Source organism: Dendrobates tinctorius, unplaced genomic scaffold, assembly GCF_039654945.1.
Source record: "Dendrobates tinctorius isolate UK_male_01 unplaced genomic scaffold, ASM3965494v1 ptg000224l, whole genome shotgun sequence".
Classification (NCBI taxonomy): Eukaryota; Metazoa; Chordata; class Amphibia; order Anura; family Dendrobatidae; genus Dendrobates; species Dendrobates tinctorius.
In genome coordinates, this window is record NW_027361891.1 from 13,605,279 (window position 1) to 13,625,471 (window position 20,193).

Genomic DNA, 20,193 nt, shown 5'->3' on the forward strand with positions numbered 1-20,193 from the left:
TGGGCGGCGCTGAGGGGCTGGACTGGGGGACGCACTTCCGGGGGTTGGTGTATTTCAGGCGTCCTCGCTGTTAGGAGGACGCCTGATGATTGTGTAGTATTCTGCACCCTATGGCCTCTACAGTTCTCCTGTAGCTCTGCCTTCCTCTGCCTTGTCCTCCCTGCCGTCCTCGGTCTCGTCTCCCTCGCCCTCCCCAGTCTGTCCAGGCGCTGCTTCCTTCCTATCCTCTGTGCCCTTCCCTCTGTCTCCGGTCAGCCCTGGTCCGTCCTCTTGCCATTCCCCGTATTGTGTCTTCCCCTGTGCTACCGGTCCCTGCTCGTATCTCAGCCCTCTGCCTCCCCAGCCCCTTTTGTCCGTGGAGCCGTCCCTCTTGGTTCCGGCTGTCGCGCCTCCGTCCTCTGTGGTCCTGCCCCAAACGATCCCTGTATAGGGGTCGGTCTTCACCTGGCGTGCTCGGCCCAGGGGCTCCGGATCCGCGATCCAGAGGGTCCACTCTCTGACGTAGTTTCTCCTAAAACATTACAATTACAGTATTATCAGGCCATGGACCCCGCCGGTGCCGCGGCTGCCACTCAAAAGGAACTGCTTTTCTTAAGAGAGAATCAGACCCGTATCATGTCATTCATGAAGTCCATGGACACCCGGCTCTCCGCCCTGCAAACCGCTGACCCAGCGCATGCACCTCTCTTAGTCAGCCTCCAGCAGGAGCTCGCACAGCAGCGCGATGCGCAATCTCACATTTTGGGGTATATGGCGTCCGTGGATGATCGGCTGCTTTCTTTGCAGTCCTCTGCGGCCGCTTCTACCCAAGCCCGGGACGCTGTCTCTTTCCCTCCTCCCCGTCTTGGTAAGCCGCCTAGGTACTGTGGGGACCCAAAGTTGTGTAGGGGATTTTTAAACCAGTGCAGACTGCACTTTGATCTTCTGCCCCAACAATACCCCACGGACCGTGCTAAGGTGGCCTTTATAATCTCCCATCTAGAGGGGGAGGCGTTGGCTTGGGTGAATCCGTTGTGGGAGAGGGATGACCCGGTGGTGACTAACATCCAGAATTTTTTGGAAACATTCCGTAAGGTTTTTGATGAACCCGGACGCCTTGCTTCCTCTACAGAGGCCCTTTTTAACCTCTGCCAGGGGTCCCTTACGGTAGGGCAATACGCCATCCGTTTCCGGACCTTGTCCTCGGAGCTGGGGTGGAATAATGAAGCCCTGGTTGGTGCCTTTTGGAGAGGCCTTTCTAGTAAAATCAAGGACGAGTTGGCCGGGCGTGACCTTCCAACCACCCTGGAAGATCTCATCTCTCTGGCTACTCGTATTGACCTGCGTTTTCAGGAACGCGCTAGAGAGTCAGCCAGGGAGAAGAGGCCCTTTAGATTATACCAAGCTCCCATTCCGCGCGCCGTTGCTCTCCCTAGTAACACTGCTCCCGAGCCTATGCAGGTGGATCACATCAAGCTGTCCGAACAACGGCGTAAGGAGAGGATGACTAAGGGACTCTGTCTATATTGTGGAGGGGCCAATCACTTCGTACGCACTTGTCCTGAGAGACTGGGAAACGCATCCGCCTAGGCCAGGTAGGAGAGGGCCCCCTAGGTGATCAGACCCCCTCTCTCCCACTTACTCTTTCAGCTCTGCTTATTACAGGTCGGGGGCGTGGCTCCGTGGAGGCGTATGTGGACTCGGGCGCAGCAGGCAACTTCATCCGCCAGGAGGAGGTTGACAAACTCCAGATTCCCGTGGTCGTCTTAAGTAACCCCCGAGCAATCACCTCCGTCGATGGCAAACCTCTACCTGGGCTCATCACCACGGTTACCACTGAAGTAAAACTACAAATTGGCGCACTTCATTCCGAGAAGATTGCCTTTTATGTCCTGCCTCAATTATCCCACGCCATTCTCTTGGGACTACCTTGGCTTAGGCGGCATGAGCCAGTTGTCGACTGGCGCTCCGGGGAGATCTTGCGCTGGGGGCACACCTGCCATGCAAGCTGTTTACGTACCCTGGTTCGTTCCCATTCTCAGCCTAGGCCAACGGATCTCCCGGGCCTTCCTGTTCCATACCACGCCTACGCTGATGTTTTCTGCAAGAGGGAGGCGGACTCCCTGCCCCCGCACCGGTCCTATGACTGCCCCATCGACCTGATTCCTGGAGCGGTTCCTCCCAGAGGTAGAACATACCCTCTTTCTCCTGCCGAGACCTCTGCCATGACGGAATATATTCATGAAAATCTGTCCAAGGGGTTTATCCGGAAGTCCTCCTCTCCTGCGGGCGCAGGTTTCTTCTTCGTCCGGAAGAAAGACGGATCACTGCGGCCTTGCATTGATTACCGGGGCCTAAACAATATCACCGTTAAAAATCGTTAACCCCTTCCGTTGATTCCGGAGCTCTTTGACCGGCTGAGAGGAGCTCGGATCTTCACGAAGTTAGATCTGCGGGGAGCCTACAATTTGGTCCGGATCCGTGCTGGGGATGAGTGGAAAACGGCCTTCAATACCCGTGACGGGCATTATGAATACCTAGTCATGCCATTCGGCCTTTGCAATGCCCCCACTGTGTTTCAAGAATTTATCAACGAGGTGTTCCGGGATCTACTCTATTCCTGTGTGGTCATCTATCTAGACGACATTCTCGTTTTCTCGCCCGATCTGTCCTCCCATCGCAAAAGCGTACGCTTGGTCTTGCACCGCCTTCGAGAGAACCAACTCTACGCCAAGATTGAGAAATGCCTTTTTGAGCAGACGTCACTGCCCTTCTTGGGATATGTCGTCACCGATTCCGGTCTAAAGATGGATCCCAAAAAACTCAGTGCGGTACTCAAGTGGCCCCGTCCAGTGGGGATTAAGGCCATCCAGCGGTTTCTTGGGTTCGCAAATTATTACCGTCAGTTCGTGCCTCATTTTTCTACGGTTACCAAACCCATCACGGCCTTGACCCATAAGGGAACGAAGCCCAACAGCTGGTCCCCCGAAGCTGAAAACGCCTTCCAGGCTCTGAAACGTTCTTTTGCGTCAGCACCCATTTTGCATCGGCCTGTGACCAGCAGGCCCTTCGTCCTGGAAGTGGATGCCTCCTCCACTGGAGCGGGGGCGGTCCTGTCCCAGCAGGCTTCATCCGGACGGCTGGTCCCTTGCGGCTTCTTTTCTAAAGCCTTTTCACCTGCGGAGTGCAACTACTCCATTGGAGACCGAGAATTACTGGCCATTAAGATGGCCTTGGCTGAATGGCGGTATTTACTCGAGGGGGCTGTACATCCCTTCACCATCCTCACGGACCACAAGAACCTGGCTTACCTGCAGTCTGCCCAAAGACTCAATGCCCGGCAAGCCAGGTGGGCCCTGTATTTCTCCCACTTTGACTTTCAACTTCACTTTCGACCTGGTAATAGGAACATCAAGGCCGATGCCCTTTCCAGGTCGTTACAGTCATCGGAGAGGGATGAAGTCCCATCCTATATTATCGAGCCTACTAAGATGATCACCGTGGCCCCTGTGAATTTTGCTATTCCTCCGCCTGGTAAGACTTTCGTCCCTCAAAGCAGACGTACAGAGGTGCTGGGCTGGGGGCATTCCTCCAAAATTGCTGGTCACGTTGGGACTAAAAAGACTCTCTTGCTGCTGTCCCGGTATTACTGGTGGCCCACGCTTCGCCAGGATGTGATGGACTATGTTGCCTCGTGCACAATCTGTGCCCAGAACAAGGTGGCTAGGACTTTGCCCGCCGGTCTTCTTCACCCATTGCCAGTTCCTGAGGTCCCCTGGCAGCAGATCGCCATGGATTTTGTGACTGATTTACCCCGCACAGCTGGATGTACCACCATCTTAGTCGTAGCAGATCGTTTTTCCAAGATGGCCCACTTCATTCCCTTACCGGGACTGCCGTCCGCCCCGAAGTTGGCCGAGATCTTCATCCACCAGGTCTTCAGGCTGCATGGTCTTCCTCAGCGGATTGTGTCGGATCGGGGGGTCCAGTTCACCTCCCGCTTCTGGAAGGCTCTCTGCCGGCTTATGGGTACATCTCTCGACTTCTCCTCCGCATACCATCCTCAGACCAACGGGCAAGTGGAGCGAATTAATCAGGTGTTAACCACCTTCCTACGTCACTTCTCCAACGCCCATCAGGACAATTGGGTCGCGCTCTTACCTTGGGCTGAATTCTCGCACAATAACCATCCCAGCGAATCTACCACCAAGTCACCATTTTTTGTGGTAACCGGTCAAAACCCAGGTATTCCGTTACCTTTCTCCACGTCTACAGGAGTACCCGCAGCCGATTCTCTCGCTAAGGAATTCTCGCAGATTTGGAGAGAGACCAGGGACGCGCTCAAGGGTGCCAACAACCGAATCAAGAAACATGCAGACAAAAGACGGAAGGACGTGCCTCCGTACCATCCAGGTGACAAAGTCTGGCTTTCAACTCGACATATCCGTCTGAGAGTTCCCTCTTATAAGCTGAGTCCTCGGTACATTGGGCCGTTTGAAGTGATTGGACGCATTAATGAGGTGGCTTACAAACTGAGGTTGCCTGCTTCGCTCTGGGTTCCCAACGCTTTCCATGTCTCGCTCTTGAAACCCGTAGTCCTGAATCGGTTCCAACCAGTTTCCATCGTCCCTCCTTCACCTGTTATCTCGGACAACGTCTTCGAGGTCAAGGACATCTTGGCTATGAAAAGAGTCAGGGATAAGACCCTTTTTCTTATCGATTGGGTGGGTTTTGGTCCCGAGGAAAGGTCCTGGGAGCCTCGGGAAAATATCAACGCTCCCCGGATTCTGAAAAAGTTTTTGGCCAATCTCAGTAGGGGAGGACGTAAGGAGAGGGGTACTGTGACATCGGCGGCTATGCCCGCCGATGCCGCTCCTGCAGCAGCGCGCCGCAGCGTTCCCTTACCTGCGCGCCCCCATCCGGGCGCGCGCCCGTCGCCCATTCGTCCTCACGGCGGCTCCTGGCACCCGCCCCCTGTCTCGCGCACGCCCCCTCCCGCTCTCTCTCACCAGCGGTGGGCGGCGCTGAGGGGCTGGACTGGGGGACGCACTTCCGGGGGTTGGTGTATTTCAGGCGTCCTCGCTGTTAGGAGGACGCCTGATGATTGTGTAGTATTCTGCACCCTCTGGCCTCTACAGTTCTCCTGTAGCTCTGCCTTCCTCTGCCTTGTCCTCCCTGCCATCCTCGGTCTCGTCTCCCTCGCCCTCCCCAGTCTGTCCAGGCGCTGCTTCCTTCCTATCCTCTGTGCCCTTCCCTCTGTCTCCGGTCAGCCCTGGTCCGTCCTCTTGCCATTCCCCGTATTGTGTCTTCCCCTGTGCTACCGGTCCCTGCTCGTATCTCAGCCCTCTGCCTCCCCAGCCCCTTTTGTCCGTGGAGCCGTCCCTCTTGGTTCCGGCTGTCGCGCCTCCGTCCTCTGTGGTCCTGCCCCAAACGATCCCTGTATAGGGGTCGGTCTTCACCTGGCGTGCTCGGCCCAGGGGCTCCGGATCCGCGATCCAGAGGGTCCACTCTCTGACGTAGTTTCTCCTAAAACATTACAATTACACTGCTTCTCTCAGGTATGGACTATCCATGTGAGAAGTCACTAAATACTTGTGGTATCTACGACCAACACAGGAAAAACAGCCATCTGGTTTCTGCAACAGAAGTATGTGCTTGTCCTTTGAATAATTGGGATTCAGTATAAAATGCCATTGCATACCACCTAAAATGTCCTCTATAAAATGGCATCATGGGCTGCGTAGCAAGTGAACCCCTGTCTTTATTAATCTCTAGACAGTAGGAACATACAAAATAATCCAAATGACAAGCCTTGTGGTCAATGAGCTATAGAATAATAGTGTGGATGTCATACTGTCATACCAGGGGGCTATCTGATTCTCTATTATATTGTGTATACATGCCTTGTATACTTAGCTTAGATATAATCCTTGTGGGAAATAGTAATGAGACCATGTCAGATACGCAGAGCATTTGATAGAGGAAACCCTGACGCACAGAATGTTGATGGCTGTCGGGCATTTGACTGTTCTCTACATCTAAACAAAAAGCAAGGACCATTTCTGATTCATGGTTATACTTGCCTTTTCCATAAATATTCCATACACCTGCTTTACCGTCATCACATTTTCACCTGATCCTTCGGTCTCTAAGCATGGCTTATTATAACCCATGGCTGTGAAACACGGCAAACAATGAGCTTTGCAGGAAATGGCAGCTGTGATTTCATCGAGCTCTCCTCTGACAGGATTAGCATGAGTTAGGGCATGACATAGGAGCACAGACAATAAACGGAGAAAGTTTGTAATTCACCCGTAGAATATTGGAGCAGGAGGAAAAAAAAGAAAAGGAAAGGTGCTTTATAAGTTATAGCCATAAATGCTCAGCTCTTAAACAGCGCAGCTGGGCTCTTTACCTCATAAACCACCATAAACACGACGGAATATTTCTACCTCAGCTGACAACAAGAGTCTAGAAATTTCTTTCACAACTATGAAGATTGTCTTTCTGATGAATTATCGTCCATCAATTGGATTGCAAAGAGCAGATTAATCAAAGAGTCATATAAATATTACTTTATAGCCAGCCGTAATTAGTATTGGGATTGCTATGATAAGCTCCACTATTTAGCTTCTTGCCATCTTTATAGATCATGGTGGATTAATGAAAGTCCAGATGAACAGTCCGGCCTGTCAGCGCAGATTCTGTTTAATCAAGAATTACTTTGGACTGGTTAGACCCCTCGGGATAATACCACCAATCATTTAAACCAACGTTCATTCCCGTCCCTCCGCTGTGTGGAAGATACTGGGAAACTGTATATTTACTGTCCAATTCCATTAGGCCGGTTTACAGCGGTACTTAAAAGAGCAGAATGGTTTTGTTCAAGAATATACAAAACGGAGAGATGCGTTCCCAGTGTTCAGCTTCAAACATGTCAGCACTTTGAAGTGGACTGGCTTATCGGAATTTAATTTCAGCCTCAGAGTGGCAATTTCCTTTTCAGCGGATATTTTTTTGCTGCCTGCAACATCTGGAAAATAAAAGGGGTGCAAATTAAGATTGATATCTTCCATCTTTTGTCGAATAATGAAAAGCTCATTTGTATTCGGCAAATAACAAGAAATGTATGCAGAGCGCTGACATTTACAACTTCTCTACTTATTGTGCGTGTGTTTTATAGCACATTTTAAACCCCTGTATGTGTTTCTTTTACAGCTCTGAGAAACGGCACCGTATATGTGCAATACCCTTAAATAACAAAAACAGACTTTCCTCAAATTTGCGGTGATATTTCATAGTTTATAATGCCGTTAAATCACTTGACATCCTAATCTGAGGAGACATAAAAATGTAAAGGATTCACTGGAACTGTTTTTACTTAAAGTTCTGCTTACAGAGAAATTTCCATGCCGTGTAGAAATAAAGCTTGTATTATTATAATACCGTTGATGTTTTATAACCCATTTACAACAATTTCTCACACTACTCCACGCCGGTAAGTTTTCTTTAGTGTGATTTAACACAGAGATTATCAACCCTTTCCTCAAGTACATCTAAAGGACTTTCTAAGTTTGCTTGGGCATAAGTGTACTTTAACCAATGCAGACTGACTAAATAGAAAAATATCACTGACACACAAGGAGTGTTGAGCTATGGAACTGAGGTAAATTGAACCTTAATTTTGCGTCTAAATTTTGTACATAGTGCAAAGAAAAATCAATATGATGTAAGAAAACACACCCATTGAAGGGTCTTGTGAATTGTCTGGGGGCTATGAATCTGTCAGAAGAATGCAGACTCCGTTTATGGTTACGGTTTTCCAATGTTTCAATATTTTAAGCAACTCTTCTGCATTGTAAAATTGCTCATCCTTGTGAACGGATGCGTCAGTGTTTTTAGGCCTCATTCAGACGTGTGTCTCCTGGTTTGCGTAAAGACCACACAGCAAGCACTGGTTGCAGGTCTCCTAACCAAATTTAATGGTCTTATATATCAAGCAGTCAAGTTTGGGACAATAGACCAGTGGTTAATGCGTGGACCATGGATGGCTTATATCAGGCCTTGTATGTGCTCTTTATATAGGGTAAACAATTTCCAGCTCTTCATAGAGGTCACCAGACACATGAGTTCCTATTCCCAGTAGGGTTTAAAGTTTCCATACATGTGAAATATTAGTTGGCTTAACCCTTGTTTGTCCGATGGTTATCTCTGCCGACTCCTGACAGCACATGTGTTTTCAATCGGGAGCTGAGTAAACCGCTGCCAAACAACTCGAGTGGTTGCTTATCTGGTTGGGAAACTAAAGTATGGGCATTGTAATTAAACATGTCTGATCCTTTCCTTCCCAGACATCTTGACAGCTAGGAAATCTTCATACACATTACATGGTCAGCCCATCCCATCAAGATTATTGTGTTCATCCAACCTTAAATGGAACCTGTCACCAGGTTTGACCAATAAGAGATAAGACCACCACCTTTCAGGCCTGATATACAGCATTCTATAACGCTCTTTGACCTTTCCCGGCACCTGTGCGCGGCAGTACTTTGCTCTGCCCCCGTTAGGACAGAGAAATACACCTGTGCAGGATCTTTATACTGGGGATACTGTGTGGATGATGTAGGGATGTGTCATCAATGTGATTCAAGAAGGAGGACGGCATCACAAGAAGAAGGGAGTTGCCGGACCAAGACCAGCGACACCCCTCTGACCAGACTGTCTCATAGGTGAGTATAATAAAAGATATTTTTCTTGTCTTGCAGGTTGGGTTGGGGACATATATACAACATTATAGAATGGTGTATATCAGACCTGAAAAGTGGTGGCCTTATCTCATATCGTTCAAGCCTGGTGACAGGTTTGCTTTAAGCTAATCTATATGGGGGTCTTTACAATCTACTCTTTCTACAGTATCTCTCGGGCACACGATTTCTAACAACATATGTTTTTGGACTCTGAAAAGGAACCAGACAATCTAATCAAACATGTTGAGAACATGTAAACTACATACTGTAATGGTTGTATTCACTCAGGTGCATCAGGAGGAAAACAGGAGGCGCGTTTCTTTAAAAAAAAAAAAAATAGTCCGTCCGGGTCTATTTACTTCATAAACTCCTAAGCAACTACCAAAAGGTAAATGACCTTTAGAGCAAGCAAAACAACACAAAAATGTCCTTAGCCGGGTTCTGCTCCCTCGGGCCTGTGGACACACAGGCTGGGCAATGTCCAGCACACAGGCAATGTCCACACACAGGATGGCTTCTCCCTCTCTGCACACAGATCATGTGCCAAACAACAGCCTCCATTATGTAGGCTGTAACCGCACCCACAGGTGAGGTATGTGGGTAGCCAGACCTGACAATCTCTCATATCAACCCGCAACCCGGACGCAGGTGCACTAAATGACATCTTAGTGCTTACGTGCACTAAAAAAAATCCTCCGGGTTAGATCACAGGGAGCACCCATCCCTGTGACACATACCTCCCATTGATTACGTGGCCATTTGCCTCCTTACAATACAAATGCTTTCATTGGTGAGATTTGAACTTGGGACTCTAGAAATGAAAGGCAACTGCAGTCACTGGTCACACGTATACTATGGAATTGCTATATTTGTCTATATAGTTTATTTACAGTATATACAAGCCAAGGTTACACACCAAATATAGTTACAATCATAATGATTGATAGCACTATAAATATTTATTATCAAAACATCGTTACAATCATAGATATTATAGATTACCTTGGAGTGTAATTACAATCTTGTGTTAGTTAAGACCATTCAACCACATTGCTCCAGTGATCTGTGATAATTACATGGTCATCCATGCATATAGTGTGTAGATAGATTTCTTTTTACATTTTCTTCCTGTAATGATTCCTTTTGTGTATTTTACTGTACTCAGCTTGGCTGTTTTTCTTTAAAGGGATTTAAAGACAACGTATATCGACAAAGAAGGAAATACTTTGTGGATGTGGCCATGAGTTTTAAATAGTAAGTTCCTGTCACATTTTCCTTACATCTTTATGATATAATAATAATCTTTATTTAATAATCTTTAATTTTATATAGCGCTAACATATTCCGCAGCGCTTTACAGTTTGCACACATTTTCATCACTGTCCCCGATGGGGCTCACAATCTAAATTCCCTATCAGTATGTCTTTGGAGTGTGGGAGGAAACCGGAGAACCCGGAGGAAACCCACGCAAACACGGGGAGAACATACAAACTCCTTGCAGATGTTGTCCTTGGTGGGATTCGAACCACTAACCACTGAGCCACCGTGCTGCCCTTATGATTTGTATGTATGTTTATACAGTCATGCTAAAAATTACTCCTCAACAATGAAAGTGTAACACCAAGAAGGGAAAGTCGTGGAATTATGAAAATCACATGATAGACATGATAGATGATATACAAATATAAAAAAATGGAAGCAACATTTTCAAAACATCTCAATTTATTCAGTATCAATTGAGCACCAAGCGAAGAAATACACACAATTACCTGCCTTTACATGCTATCAATGAGGTTATTAATGGGTGTCTGAGGAATGTTCTGGCACGCTGAATGCACATGGGCACACGAATCATAAATATCCTCTGCTGGCAGTTACCAACCAAAAACCTCTCAGATACTGTATGCTCGATGGGAGACAACTCCCAAGACATTTAAGCCATGCTGCTTACCGTAGCATGAGCAACATGCTTCTTGGCATTGTCATGCTGGAAAACAGCTCATGAGACACTTTCACATTCCTTTGTCAACACCTCTTCATGGCCTTTTCCACATAGTCTCCAGACTAATCTTGGGCTATCATTAGCTCCAAGACAAAATTGTAGTTCATCACTGAAGAGGATAGTCCTACTTTCTAGCCTCCATTGCAGTCTTGCTCTTTACTAAAGGGATGAGATCAGTGAAACACATATAACTAGATGTCTGGCTCTAAGAATATTGTCACGTTAACACTTTTTTATAGATTGTGTAGACACTGTTTGACACCTTAGGCTTAGTATGTAATGGCTAATTTCACTTACAGTGCATAATAGATCATTACTTGCCATTCTGTGAATTTGACAAGACCATGTTGGTGTAAAGGGGTTGGTTTAATAATGTTCATTGCTGTATTTATGCCTTTTTGCTTACTGGTATTGCTACATGTTCTATGTACTACCTAATGTATGAAATGATACTGCTACCCCTTCTGGGTATTACCATTGCTGTGTTTTCATGTTCCTCATTGTATATAGTGTGGTAATGTTCACTATGTTTCGTGTATAGTATAGGGAAAGCGTAGTACTCTTGGGTGGACATTAGAGGGGGGCACTTTAGTGTGCCGAACAGTTAGTAGATAGAATAGGGTTAAGTGTAGGAGGGGCTGTTGAGAGCTAAGGTTAGAGCAGAAGGGAAGTTAGTCAGATGGGGCCAGGGTGGCCGAAGTGTCCACATGGGCTATAGGCCCAGGATGGCTCGGCAGCCACGCAACGTTACGCAGCTGCAGACCACGTTATCAATGGCCATTGGGCATCATCGCAGTGGGTCAGTACAGTAAGGAGAAGATGTGGCGACTCATAGCCTGGGCGGACGCCTTAAGGGCGGGAGTCGGTTGGAGTGAGGAACTGAAGGAAGTGTGAACAGACGCGGCAATACCAATTATGTGTACTTTCATTGTTTGTTTATTTTTTTATTTACATAAATAAATGTATTTATTGGAAACATATTTGTTTCTTTTTTTTTTCCTATTTGGGGATTTTTAAAAAAGATATTTTTACACTTTTTAACATTTCTTTTCTTTTTTATATTGTTCCATTCTGAGACATCACTGTATGGTGTCAGATCACTGACCTGATACTCTGCACTGCCGAGTATCACATCAGCATCTGACAGGCAGGAAACGATGTATGTCAACACCTGCTCTAAGCAGGTGCTCACAAGCCACCTTCCCTGCAGGACCCTGAAGGACCCCGTGGCCATATTGCGACTGAGGGTCTCCATGGAGACCATCAGGACAACGCGATCGCATCGTGTTGTCCTGATGGAAGGACGCAGGGAGCCCCTTCCCTGCGCGATGCTCATCTTTGCAACTGTCACTACTGACAGCAGTATCATATCATAGCATGAGGCCGCACGATCGGTTTGCCGTACCTGTACTGCTGTTTGCGGGAATGCAGCTTCAGCAGAGCAGTACATGTATGGCGCATGTTGGGAAGGGGCTAAATAAATATTTTTTATTTCCATATCAAATATCCATATGAAATCAAGTGCTGAATATATTTACATCAGTATTTTTAATCATAAGGATATGTAAGCTTGTAAAAGCAAAGGACACCTTTAAAATGGATAAAATTATTTTTACATACTGTATGTTGGTGATTACTTTTATTTAGTAAAATTGCACAAACTTGCAGTATGTAGTCTTCATTCCTACACTGATTTCACACCACCTGTTATGTAGTTTAAAGCCTGTTCCAAGTTTCAGATTTTGGCAGTGTCTCTCCCGGTAATACATTTTGGTTGTGAGGTCTGTCTATATCTAGGGTGATGCTTCTGTCATTATTAGCATATTCAATGTCTTTAAAAAGTATTCATACCCTGTAAACTTTTCCAAGTTTTTTCAAGTTACATAAAAATGTATTTTTTTGGGGATTTTATATAATATACTAACACAAAGTAGTAACTATTTGTGAAGGTATTCAGGAAATGATATAGTTTTCCAATTATTTTAAAAATATAAGTCTGAAAATTGTGACATGCATTTGGTTCAGCCGCTGTAGTCAATTACCCCTAATAAAATCCTGAGTGACCAATTGCCTCCAGGAGTCACATAATTAGTAAATTGAGTCCACCTGTGTGAAATTTATTCTCACTATAAGGCCGGGGTCTCACTTGCAAGAAACTTGCATGAGTCTTGCGTCTAAATACCCGGCACTCAGACCAGAGCACTCAGCTGCATAGAAATGCATGCACCTGCACACTTCGGTCCCGAGTGCCGGGTATTGAGACGCGAGACTTGTGCGAGTTTCTCGCAAGTGTGACCCCGGCCTAAGGCTGGAGTCACACTAAACTGTTATGAATGAGTCACCGTAGGAGGCAAAAACAGAAATACTAGCTATGTCCAGAAAACCAGAGAAGTTGGCAGCTATCGGATTGCAGACCCCTGAACCTAACAACAACAACTAGCAGTAGCCGTGGGGCGTTCCTACGGTGCCCTAGACCCCTCGATCACAGCCGGAGAACTACATAGCCTAAAGACAGAAAGGGAAATCTAAACTGTCCCAGAGCAGACCCCAAAGCAATAGGCAGCCCCCAACATATAATGACGGTGAAGCAAGATGAAAAAACACTCACACAGATAGAAAGATAGGCTGAGCAAATGATGGGGCCCAAGCTAACTAAATAGGACAGAATAGAAAAGCTGCTGTCTGCAATCCACCAAAACCCTCTCAAAAACAAGAGCCAACAGACTGATAGGGAAAAAAGCCCTGAAGACGCTAGGCTTCAAAAAGACTATATCAGTACTCAGGTATTATCTGAAGACAGAGCAAAAAGGAATTCAGCTCACCCAGCAGGGAAAGGCAGAAATCCAGAAAAACAAGGCAAAACAAAACCAAAACACAAATGCAAAAAATAGAGCAGAAAACTTAGCTTTTGAGGAGCAGGAATCAGACTGGTCTCCAAGAATCCCTCAGAGTAATCACCCGCAAGGCAGAAGGGCGTCGGCTGCCTTATATCCAGTCAGCAATCCCAGTCACCCACTCATCATCATTCTGCTCAGGTGCTTTGTAATCAGCCTCACTATCTTCCTTCACCAGAAGAGGGAGTTCATCAGACCTCAATGGTGAAGGGGAAAATGAACTCACAACAGTACCTCCCCCTTGAGGAGGGGTCACCGAACCCTCATCCACGCCACCAGGGCGATCAGGGTGAGCCCGATGAAAGGCACGCACCAATCTTTTGGCATGAATATCAGAGGCAGAGACCCAGGAATTATCCTCCTGACCATAACCCTTCCACTTAACCAAATACTGGAGTCTCCGTCTAGCCAGACGGGAATCCAGTATCTTCTCTACCTCATATTCCATGTTACCTTCAACTAATACAGGGTCCGGAGGTGCCACCCCAGGAACAACTGGTTCAGCAAACCTCTTCAACAAGGACTTATGAAACACATTATGAATTTTAAATGTGACAGGAAGAGCCAACCGAAAAGAGACCGGATTAATAATCTCCAAAATCTTGTAAGGTCCAATAAATCTAGGCTTAAACTTAGGAGAAGCCACCTTCATAGCAATATTTTTTGATGATAACCACACCATATCACCAATCTTAAACTGGGGACCAATGGTCCTATGTCGATTGGAAAACCACTGGGCCTTTTCCTGGGAGAGAGATAACTTATCCACCACTTGGTCCCAGATCTGGTGCATTCTCTCCACCACAGTATCAACACCTGGGCAGGCAGAAGGCTCCACCTGCCCTGAAGAAAATCGAGGATGAAACCCAAAGTTACAAAAAAAAGGTGACATCAAAGTGGAAAGAACTAGCTCTATTATTTAAAGCAAATTCGGCCAAGGGCAAAAATGAAACCCAATCATCCTGATCGGCGGAAATAAAACATCTCAAATACGACTCCAAGGTCTGGTTTGTTCTCTCCGTCTGCCCATTGGTCTGAGGGTGAAAAGCAGAGGAGAAGGACAACTGAATTCCCAGCTTGGAACAGAAAGTCCTCCAAAATCTAGACACAAATTGAACTCCTCTGTCAGATACCATGTTCTCAGAAATCCCGTGCAAGCGAACCACCTGTTGCAAAAACAGGGGCACCAACTCAGAGGAAGATGGCAACTTAGGGAGTGGTACAAGATGAACCATCTTAGAGAACCTATCACAAATCACCCAAATAACAGTCATTCTCTGAGAGACAGGCATATCAGAGATGAAATCCATTGAAATATGGGTCCATGGCCCCCTGGGGACCGGCAAAGGCATCAACAACCCACTAAAGGTTTAGACCGAGAGCAAGTCCCACAGGACTGCACAAAATTCCTGACATCACGAGACAAGGCGGGCCACCAAAAAGACCGACTCACCAGATCTCTAGTACCAAAAATACCTGGATGACCAGCTAATGCAGAGCAATGAACTTCAGACATCACTCTCTTCTTCCACTGGTCAGGAACATACAACTTTCCACTGGGACAACGCTCAGGTTTGTCCTCCTGGAACTCTTCCAGAGCACGTCTCAAATCGGGCGAGATGGCAGAAAGAACTACCCCTTCGCCTAAGATGGTAGCAGGCTTGGTCACCACAGGAGAATCAGTAAAGAAGCTCCTAGAGAGGGCGTCTGCCTTGACATTCTTAGTGCCAGGAAGAAAAGAGACCACAAAATCAAAACGTGTAAAAAACAAGGCCCACCTAGCCTGTCTAGGGTTCAAGCGTTTGGCCGACTCCAGGTAAATCAAATTCTTGTGGTCAGTGAGGACCACGACTTGGTGTTTAGCTCCCTCCAACCAATGTCTTCACTCCTCAAATGCCCATTTCATGGCTAACAGTTCCCGATTCCCCACATCATAGTTACGTTCAGATGGAGAGAACTTTCGGGAAAAGAAAGCACAGGGATTCATTTTAGATGTTACAGGATCCTTTTGGGACAAAACAGCTCCTGCACCAATCTCAGAAGCGTCCACCTCTACCTGGAACGGGAGTGAGACATCAGGTTGCCGCAAAACCAGGGCAGAAGTGAATCTTCGCTTCAGCTCCTGAAAGGAAGAAACAGCCTCCGGAGACCAATTCAACACATCAGCACCCTTTTTAGTCAGATCAGTCAATGGCTTGGCAATACTAGAAAATTTTGCTATAAATTTCCGATAAAAATTAGCAAAACCCAAAAACTTCTGGAAGGCCTTCAAAGAAGTGGGCTGAACCCAATCATAAATGGCCTGTACCTTGGCCGGGTCCATTTCAATAGTTGACGGAGACAAAATAAATCCCAAAAATGAAATCCTCTGTACCCCAAAAAGACATTTTGATCCTTTGACATACAGGGAATTCTCCCTCAAGATCCGGAACACAGTCCGAACATGTTCCACATGAGAATCCCAATCCTTGGAGAAGATCAAAATATCATCCAGATAGATAATCAAAAGTTTATCCACAAAGTCTCGGAAAATGTCGTTCATGAAGCACTGGAAGACAGAAGGGGCATTAGTGAGCCCAAAAGGCATCACCAGGTACTCAACATGTCCCTCCGGAGTATTAAACGCCGTCTTCCATTCATCCCCATGCTTAATGCGGATAAGATTATACGCCCCCTGAGATCAAGCTTGGTAAACCAGCAAGCACCTTTAACTCTGGAGAATAGATCCGAAATCAGGGGTAACGGATACTGATATTTAATAGTAATTTTGTTGAGGGCACGATAATCAATACAAGGCCTTAATGAACCATCCTTTTTGGCCACGAAAAAAACCCGGCACCTAAGGGTGAAGAGGATGGTCTAATATGACCCTTCTCCAACGCCTCCTTAATATAGGATCGCATAGCCTCATGCTCGGGTACAGATAAATTGAAGAGCCGACCCTTAGGAAATTTACACCCCTGGCTCAGTTCAATTGCACAGTCATAACTCCTATGAGCAGGCAAAGACGTAGACTCATTCTCACTAAATACATCATAAAAGTCCACCAAATAGTCAGGAACATCATGCGACTGAGGAGAGGTGGAAAAAACGGAGCCTCACTAAGGGCACACCGACAACCCCAACTCACCACAGACACAGATTTCCAATCCAAAACTGGATTATGAATTTGCAACCAGGGAAACCCCAGAACAATGGTATCATGCAAATTATGCAACACCAAAAATCTGCAATTTTCTTGATGGTCTGGGGCGACCCGCATTACCACCTGGGTCCAAAACTGAGGTTTATTTTTCGCCAAAGGAGTAGCATCAATCCCCCTCAAAGGGATAGGCGTCCGCAGAGGTGTCATCGGAAATCCACAACGTTTAGCAAAATCCAAGTCCATTAGATTCAGGGCTGCTCCCGAATCCACAAAAGCCTTGGCGGAAAATGTGGACAGGGAGCAGATCAGAGTAATTGCCAGAAGAAACTTAGGTTGAACACCACCCACAGAAAAAGTGTGTGCAAAACGTTTCTCTCGTTTAGGACAGACAGAAATAATATGCGAGGCATCTCCACAAAAAAAACACAGCTTATTACACCTTCTGAACTCCTGACGTTGCTCCCTGGACAAAACTCTATCACATTGCATAGGTTCAGACACTTGTTCAACAGGTGGCAACACCTCTCGTGCAGTCCTGCGTTCATGTAAATGCCGATCAACCTGAATGGCTAATGACATAGAATCGTCAAGACCAGAGGGAACAGGAAATCCCACCATAGTATCTTTTACGGCTTCTGACAAACCCTTCCGAAAGAGAGCTGCCAAGGCATTATCATTCCAGGTAGTAAGGACCGCCCACTTTTGGAATTTTTTACAGTACAATTCTGCAGAATCTCGACCCTGGCTCAATGCCAACAGGGTCTTTTCAGCCTGATCAATAGCATTAGGTTCGTCATACAACAACCCCAAGGCTTGAAAAAATGCGTTCACATTAGTCAGAATAGGATCATCTAGTTTCAAAGAAAACGCCCAATCCTGGGGATCGCCACACAGCAAAGAGATGACAATTTTAACCTGCTGCGCGGAGCTCCCTGACGAGTTAGGCTTCAAGGCAAAAAATAATTTACAATTATTTTTGAAATTCAAAAATTTAGACCGATCCCCAAAAAACACATCAGGAGTAGGGATCTTTGGTTCAGCAGCATGTGAATGAGCAAGGTAGGCGGAAATTCCCCGCACTTCCGCAGCGAGCTGCTCCACACGATCAGACAATTGCTTTATCTCCATTGAGAGAAAAAACAAATTCCCCCTACGGCCTCAGAGATATAGAGGAAAAAATATACACACTTTTTTTTTTTACAATTCTTTCCTGCTATTGAGTACCCTAGGATCTGCGGTATGGCGGGTGATTCTGTTATGAATGAGTCACTGTAGGAGGCAAAAACAGAAAATACTAGCTAAGTCCAGAAAACCAGAGAAGTTGGCAGCTATCGGATTGCAGACCCCTGAACCTAACAACAACTAGCAGTAGCCATGGGGGGTTCCTACGGTGCCCTAGACCCCTCGATCACAGCCGGAGAACTACATAGCCTAAAGACAGAAAGGGAAATCTAAACTGCCCCAGAGCAGACGCCAAAGCAATAGGCAGCCCCCAACATATAATGACGGTGAAGCAAGATGAAAAAACACTCACACAGATAGAAAGATAGGCTGAGAAAATGATGGGGCCCAAGCTAACTAAATAGGACAGAATAGAAAAGCTGCTGTCTGCAATCCACCAAAACCCTCTCAAAAACAAGAGCCAACAGACTGATAGGGAAAAAAGCCCTGAAGACGCTAGGCTACAAAAAGACTATATCAGTACTCAGGTATTATCTGAAGACAGAGCAAAAAGGAATTCAGCTCACCCAGCAGGGAAAGGCAGAAATCCAGAAGAACAAGGCAAAACAAAACCAAAACACAAATGCAAAAAGTAGAGCAGAAAACTTAGCTTTTGAGGAGCAGGAATCAGATTGGTCTGCAAGAATCCCTCAGAGTAATCACCCGCAAGGCAGAAGGGCGTCGGCTGCCTTATATCCAGTCAGCAATCCCAGTCACCCAGTCATCATCATTCTGCTCAGGTGCTTTGTAATCAGCCTCACTACCTTCCTTCACCAGAAGAGGGAGTTCATCAGACCTCAATGGTGAAGGGGAAAATGAACTCACAACACTAAACATATTAAAAATCGGTCCGAGTCCCCCTGCTGAGAGTCGCATGAGTGTATTGCAAGTGTCATGCGAGTACAATCCGATATTTCACACCTAGCATCCGAATGCAGTGCGATTGCTATCCGATTTCAATGCAATTTTAACACGAGCTTTTACATAGTGCAATTGTCTATGCCATTTACACATCATTTTCAAATTTGTCCTCGTACCGTGGGTCGAGAAAGGTGGCCAACCAGTATAGATTGCTATTGAAAATGTGGATCACGCGAGGGTCTTGGGAAAGACAGTTAGACATGAACTGTGCCATGTGTGCCAAGCTGCAAAAAGGCAAATGTTCTGTGGCCCCAGAAGGAGGAAAAATACCCATACTCTCCTCACACTGACTCTCCTCCTCCTCTACCTTCTCCTCTCCAGCCCACCCATGCTGGACAGACATGAAACTGGCGTTGGGAGTCCCCTCTATAGCATCAGGGGTCCCCTTGGTACCACAGAAAAAGAAGTCCTCTCCCTCCTTGTCTTCCTCCTCATCTTCGTCACCCAATCTTACCTCATGATATTGGCTGGGCTGGGTAGGATCACCCAGTGTGAAATCTTGCTCCATACCCAGCTGATGGGCACTCAAAGATTCCATGTTTATATTATGCAGTGATTCTTTCAACATACATACCATCGGGATGGTAATGCTGATGAGGTTGGTGCAGTACTGAAAGTCATCAAGCACCTCACAAATGTCAGTGATCCACACCCACTCGAAAATTGTTATGTGTCTTGGCTGAGTCACAGTCTGACAGACATGTTTAAGCTGGTATTCAGCAAATGCCCTCTGCTGCTCACTAATCCTTGCCAACATATGATATGTTGAGTTCCACTGTGTGGGCAGGTCGCAAATTAGTTGATGATTTGGCAAATTAAACTGCTTTTGAAGCGCTGCAAGATAAGCAACAGCGGTAGAGAAATGGCGAAAATGGGCGCAAACACGGCACACCTTCTCAAGTAGGTACGGCAAGTCAGGGTATGTTTTGATACATTTCTGAGCCACTAGGTTCAGCACGTGAGCCATGCATGGCACATGTACCAGCTTCCAGAGTGTGTTGACACTTTGCCGATGCACTGCTGCACAGCTCCCAACTTGGGAATGATGTGGAGGGTAATTCAGCATAGGATGAGGAGGCGGAGGAAGAGGTGGAAGAGGGGAGACAGGACGTATATGATGAGGCAGAATCCATGAGTGAGGTTGGGCCCGTTATTTGTGGTCTGGGTAGGATATGTGATGTTCCAGTTTGCGACTTTGTCCCACCCTCCACCAGGTTCAGCTAGTGTGCCATGACAGAAATGTATCGTCCCTGTGCACAACTTCTTGTCCACGTTTCTGTAGTT

General features: G+C 46.5%; 1 protein-coding gene across 1 annotated transcript in view; it reads left to right on the plus strand.

Annotated features, from left to right (window-relative positions):
• Positions 1-20,193, plus strand: part of TPH2 (tryptophan hydroxylase 2) — a 527,147-nt gene that overhangs the window by 98,544 nt on the left and 408,410 nt on the right. The window contains exon 5 of the mRNA XM_073555538.1: positions 9,913-9,980. Within this exon, the coding sequence (XP_073411639.1) occupies positions 9,913-9,980 (68 nt within the window). The remainder of the gene's footprint in view (positions 1-9,912; positions 9,981-20,193) is intronic.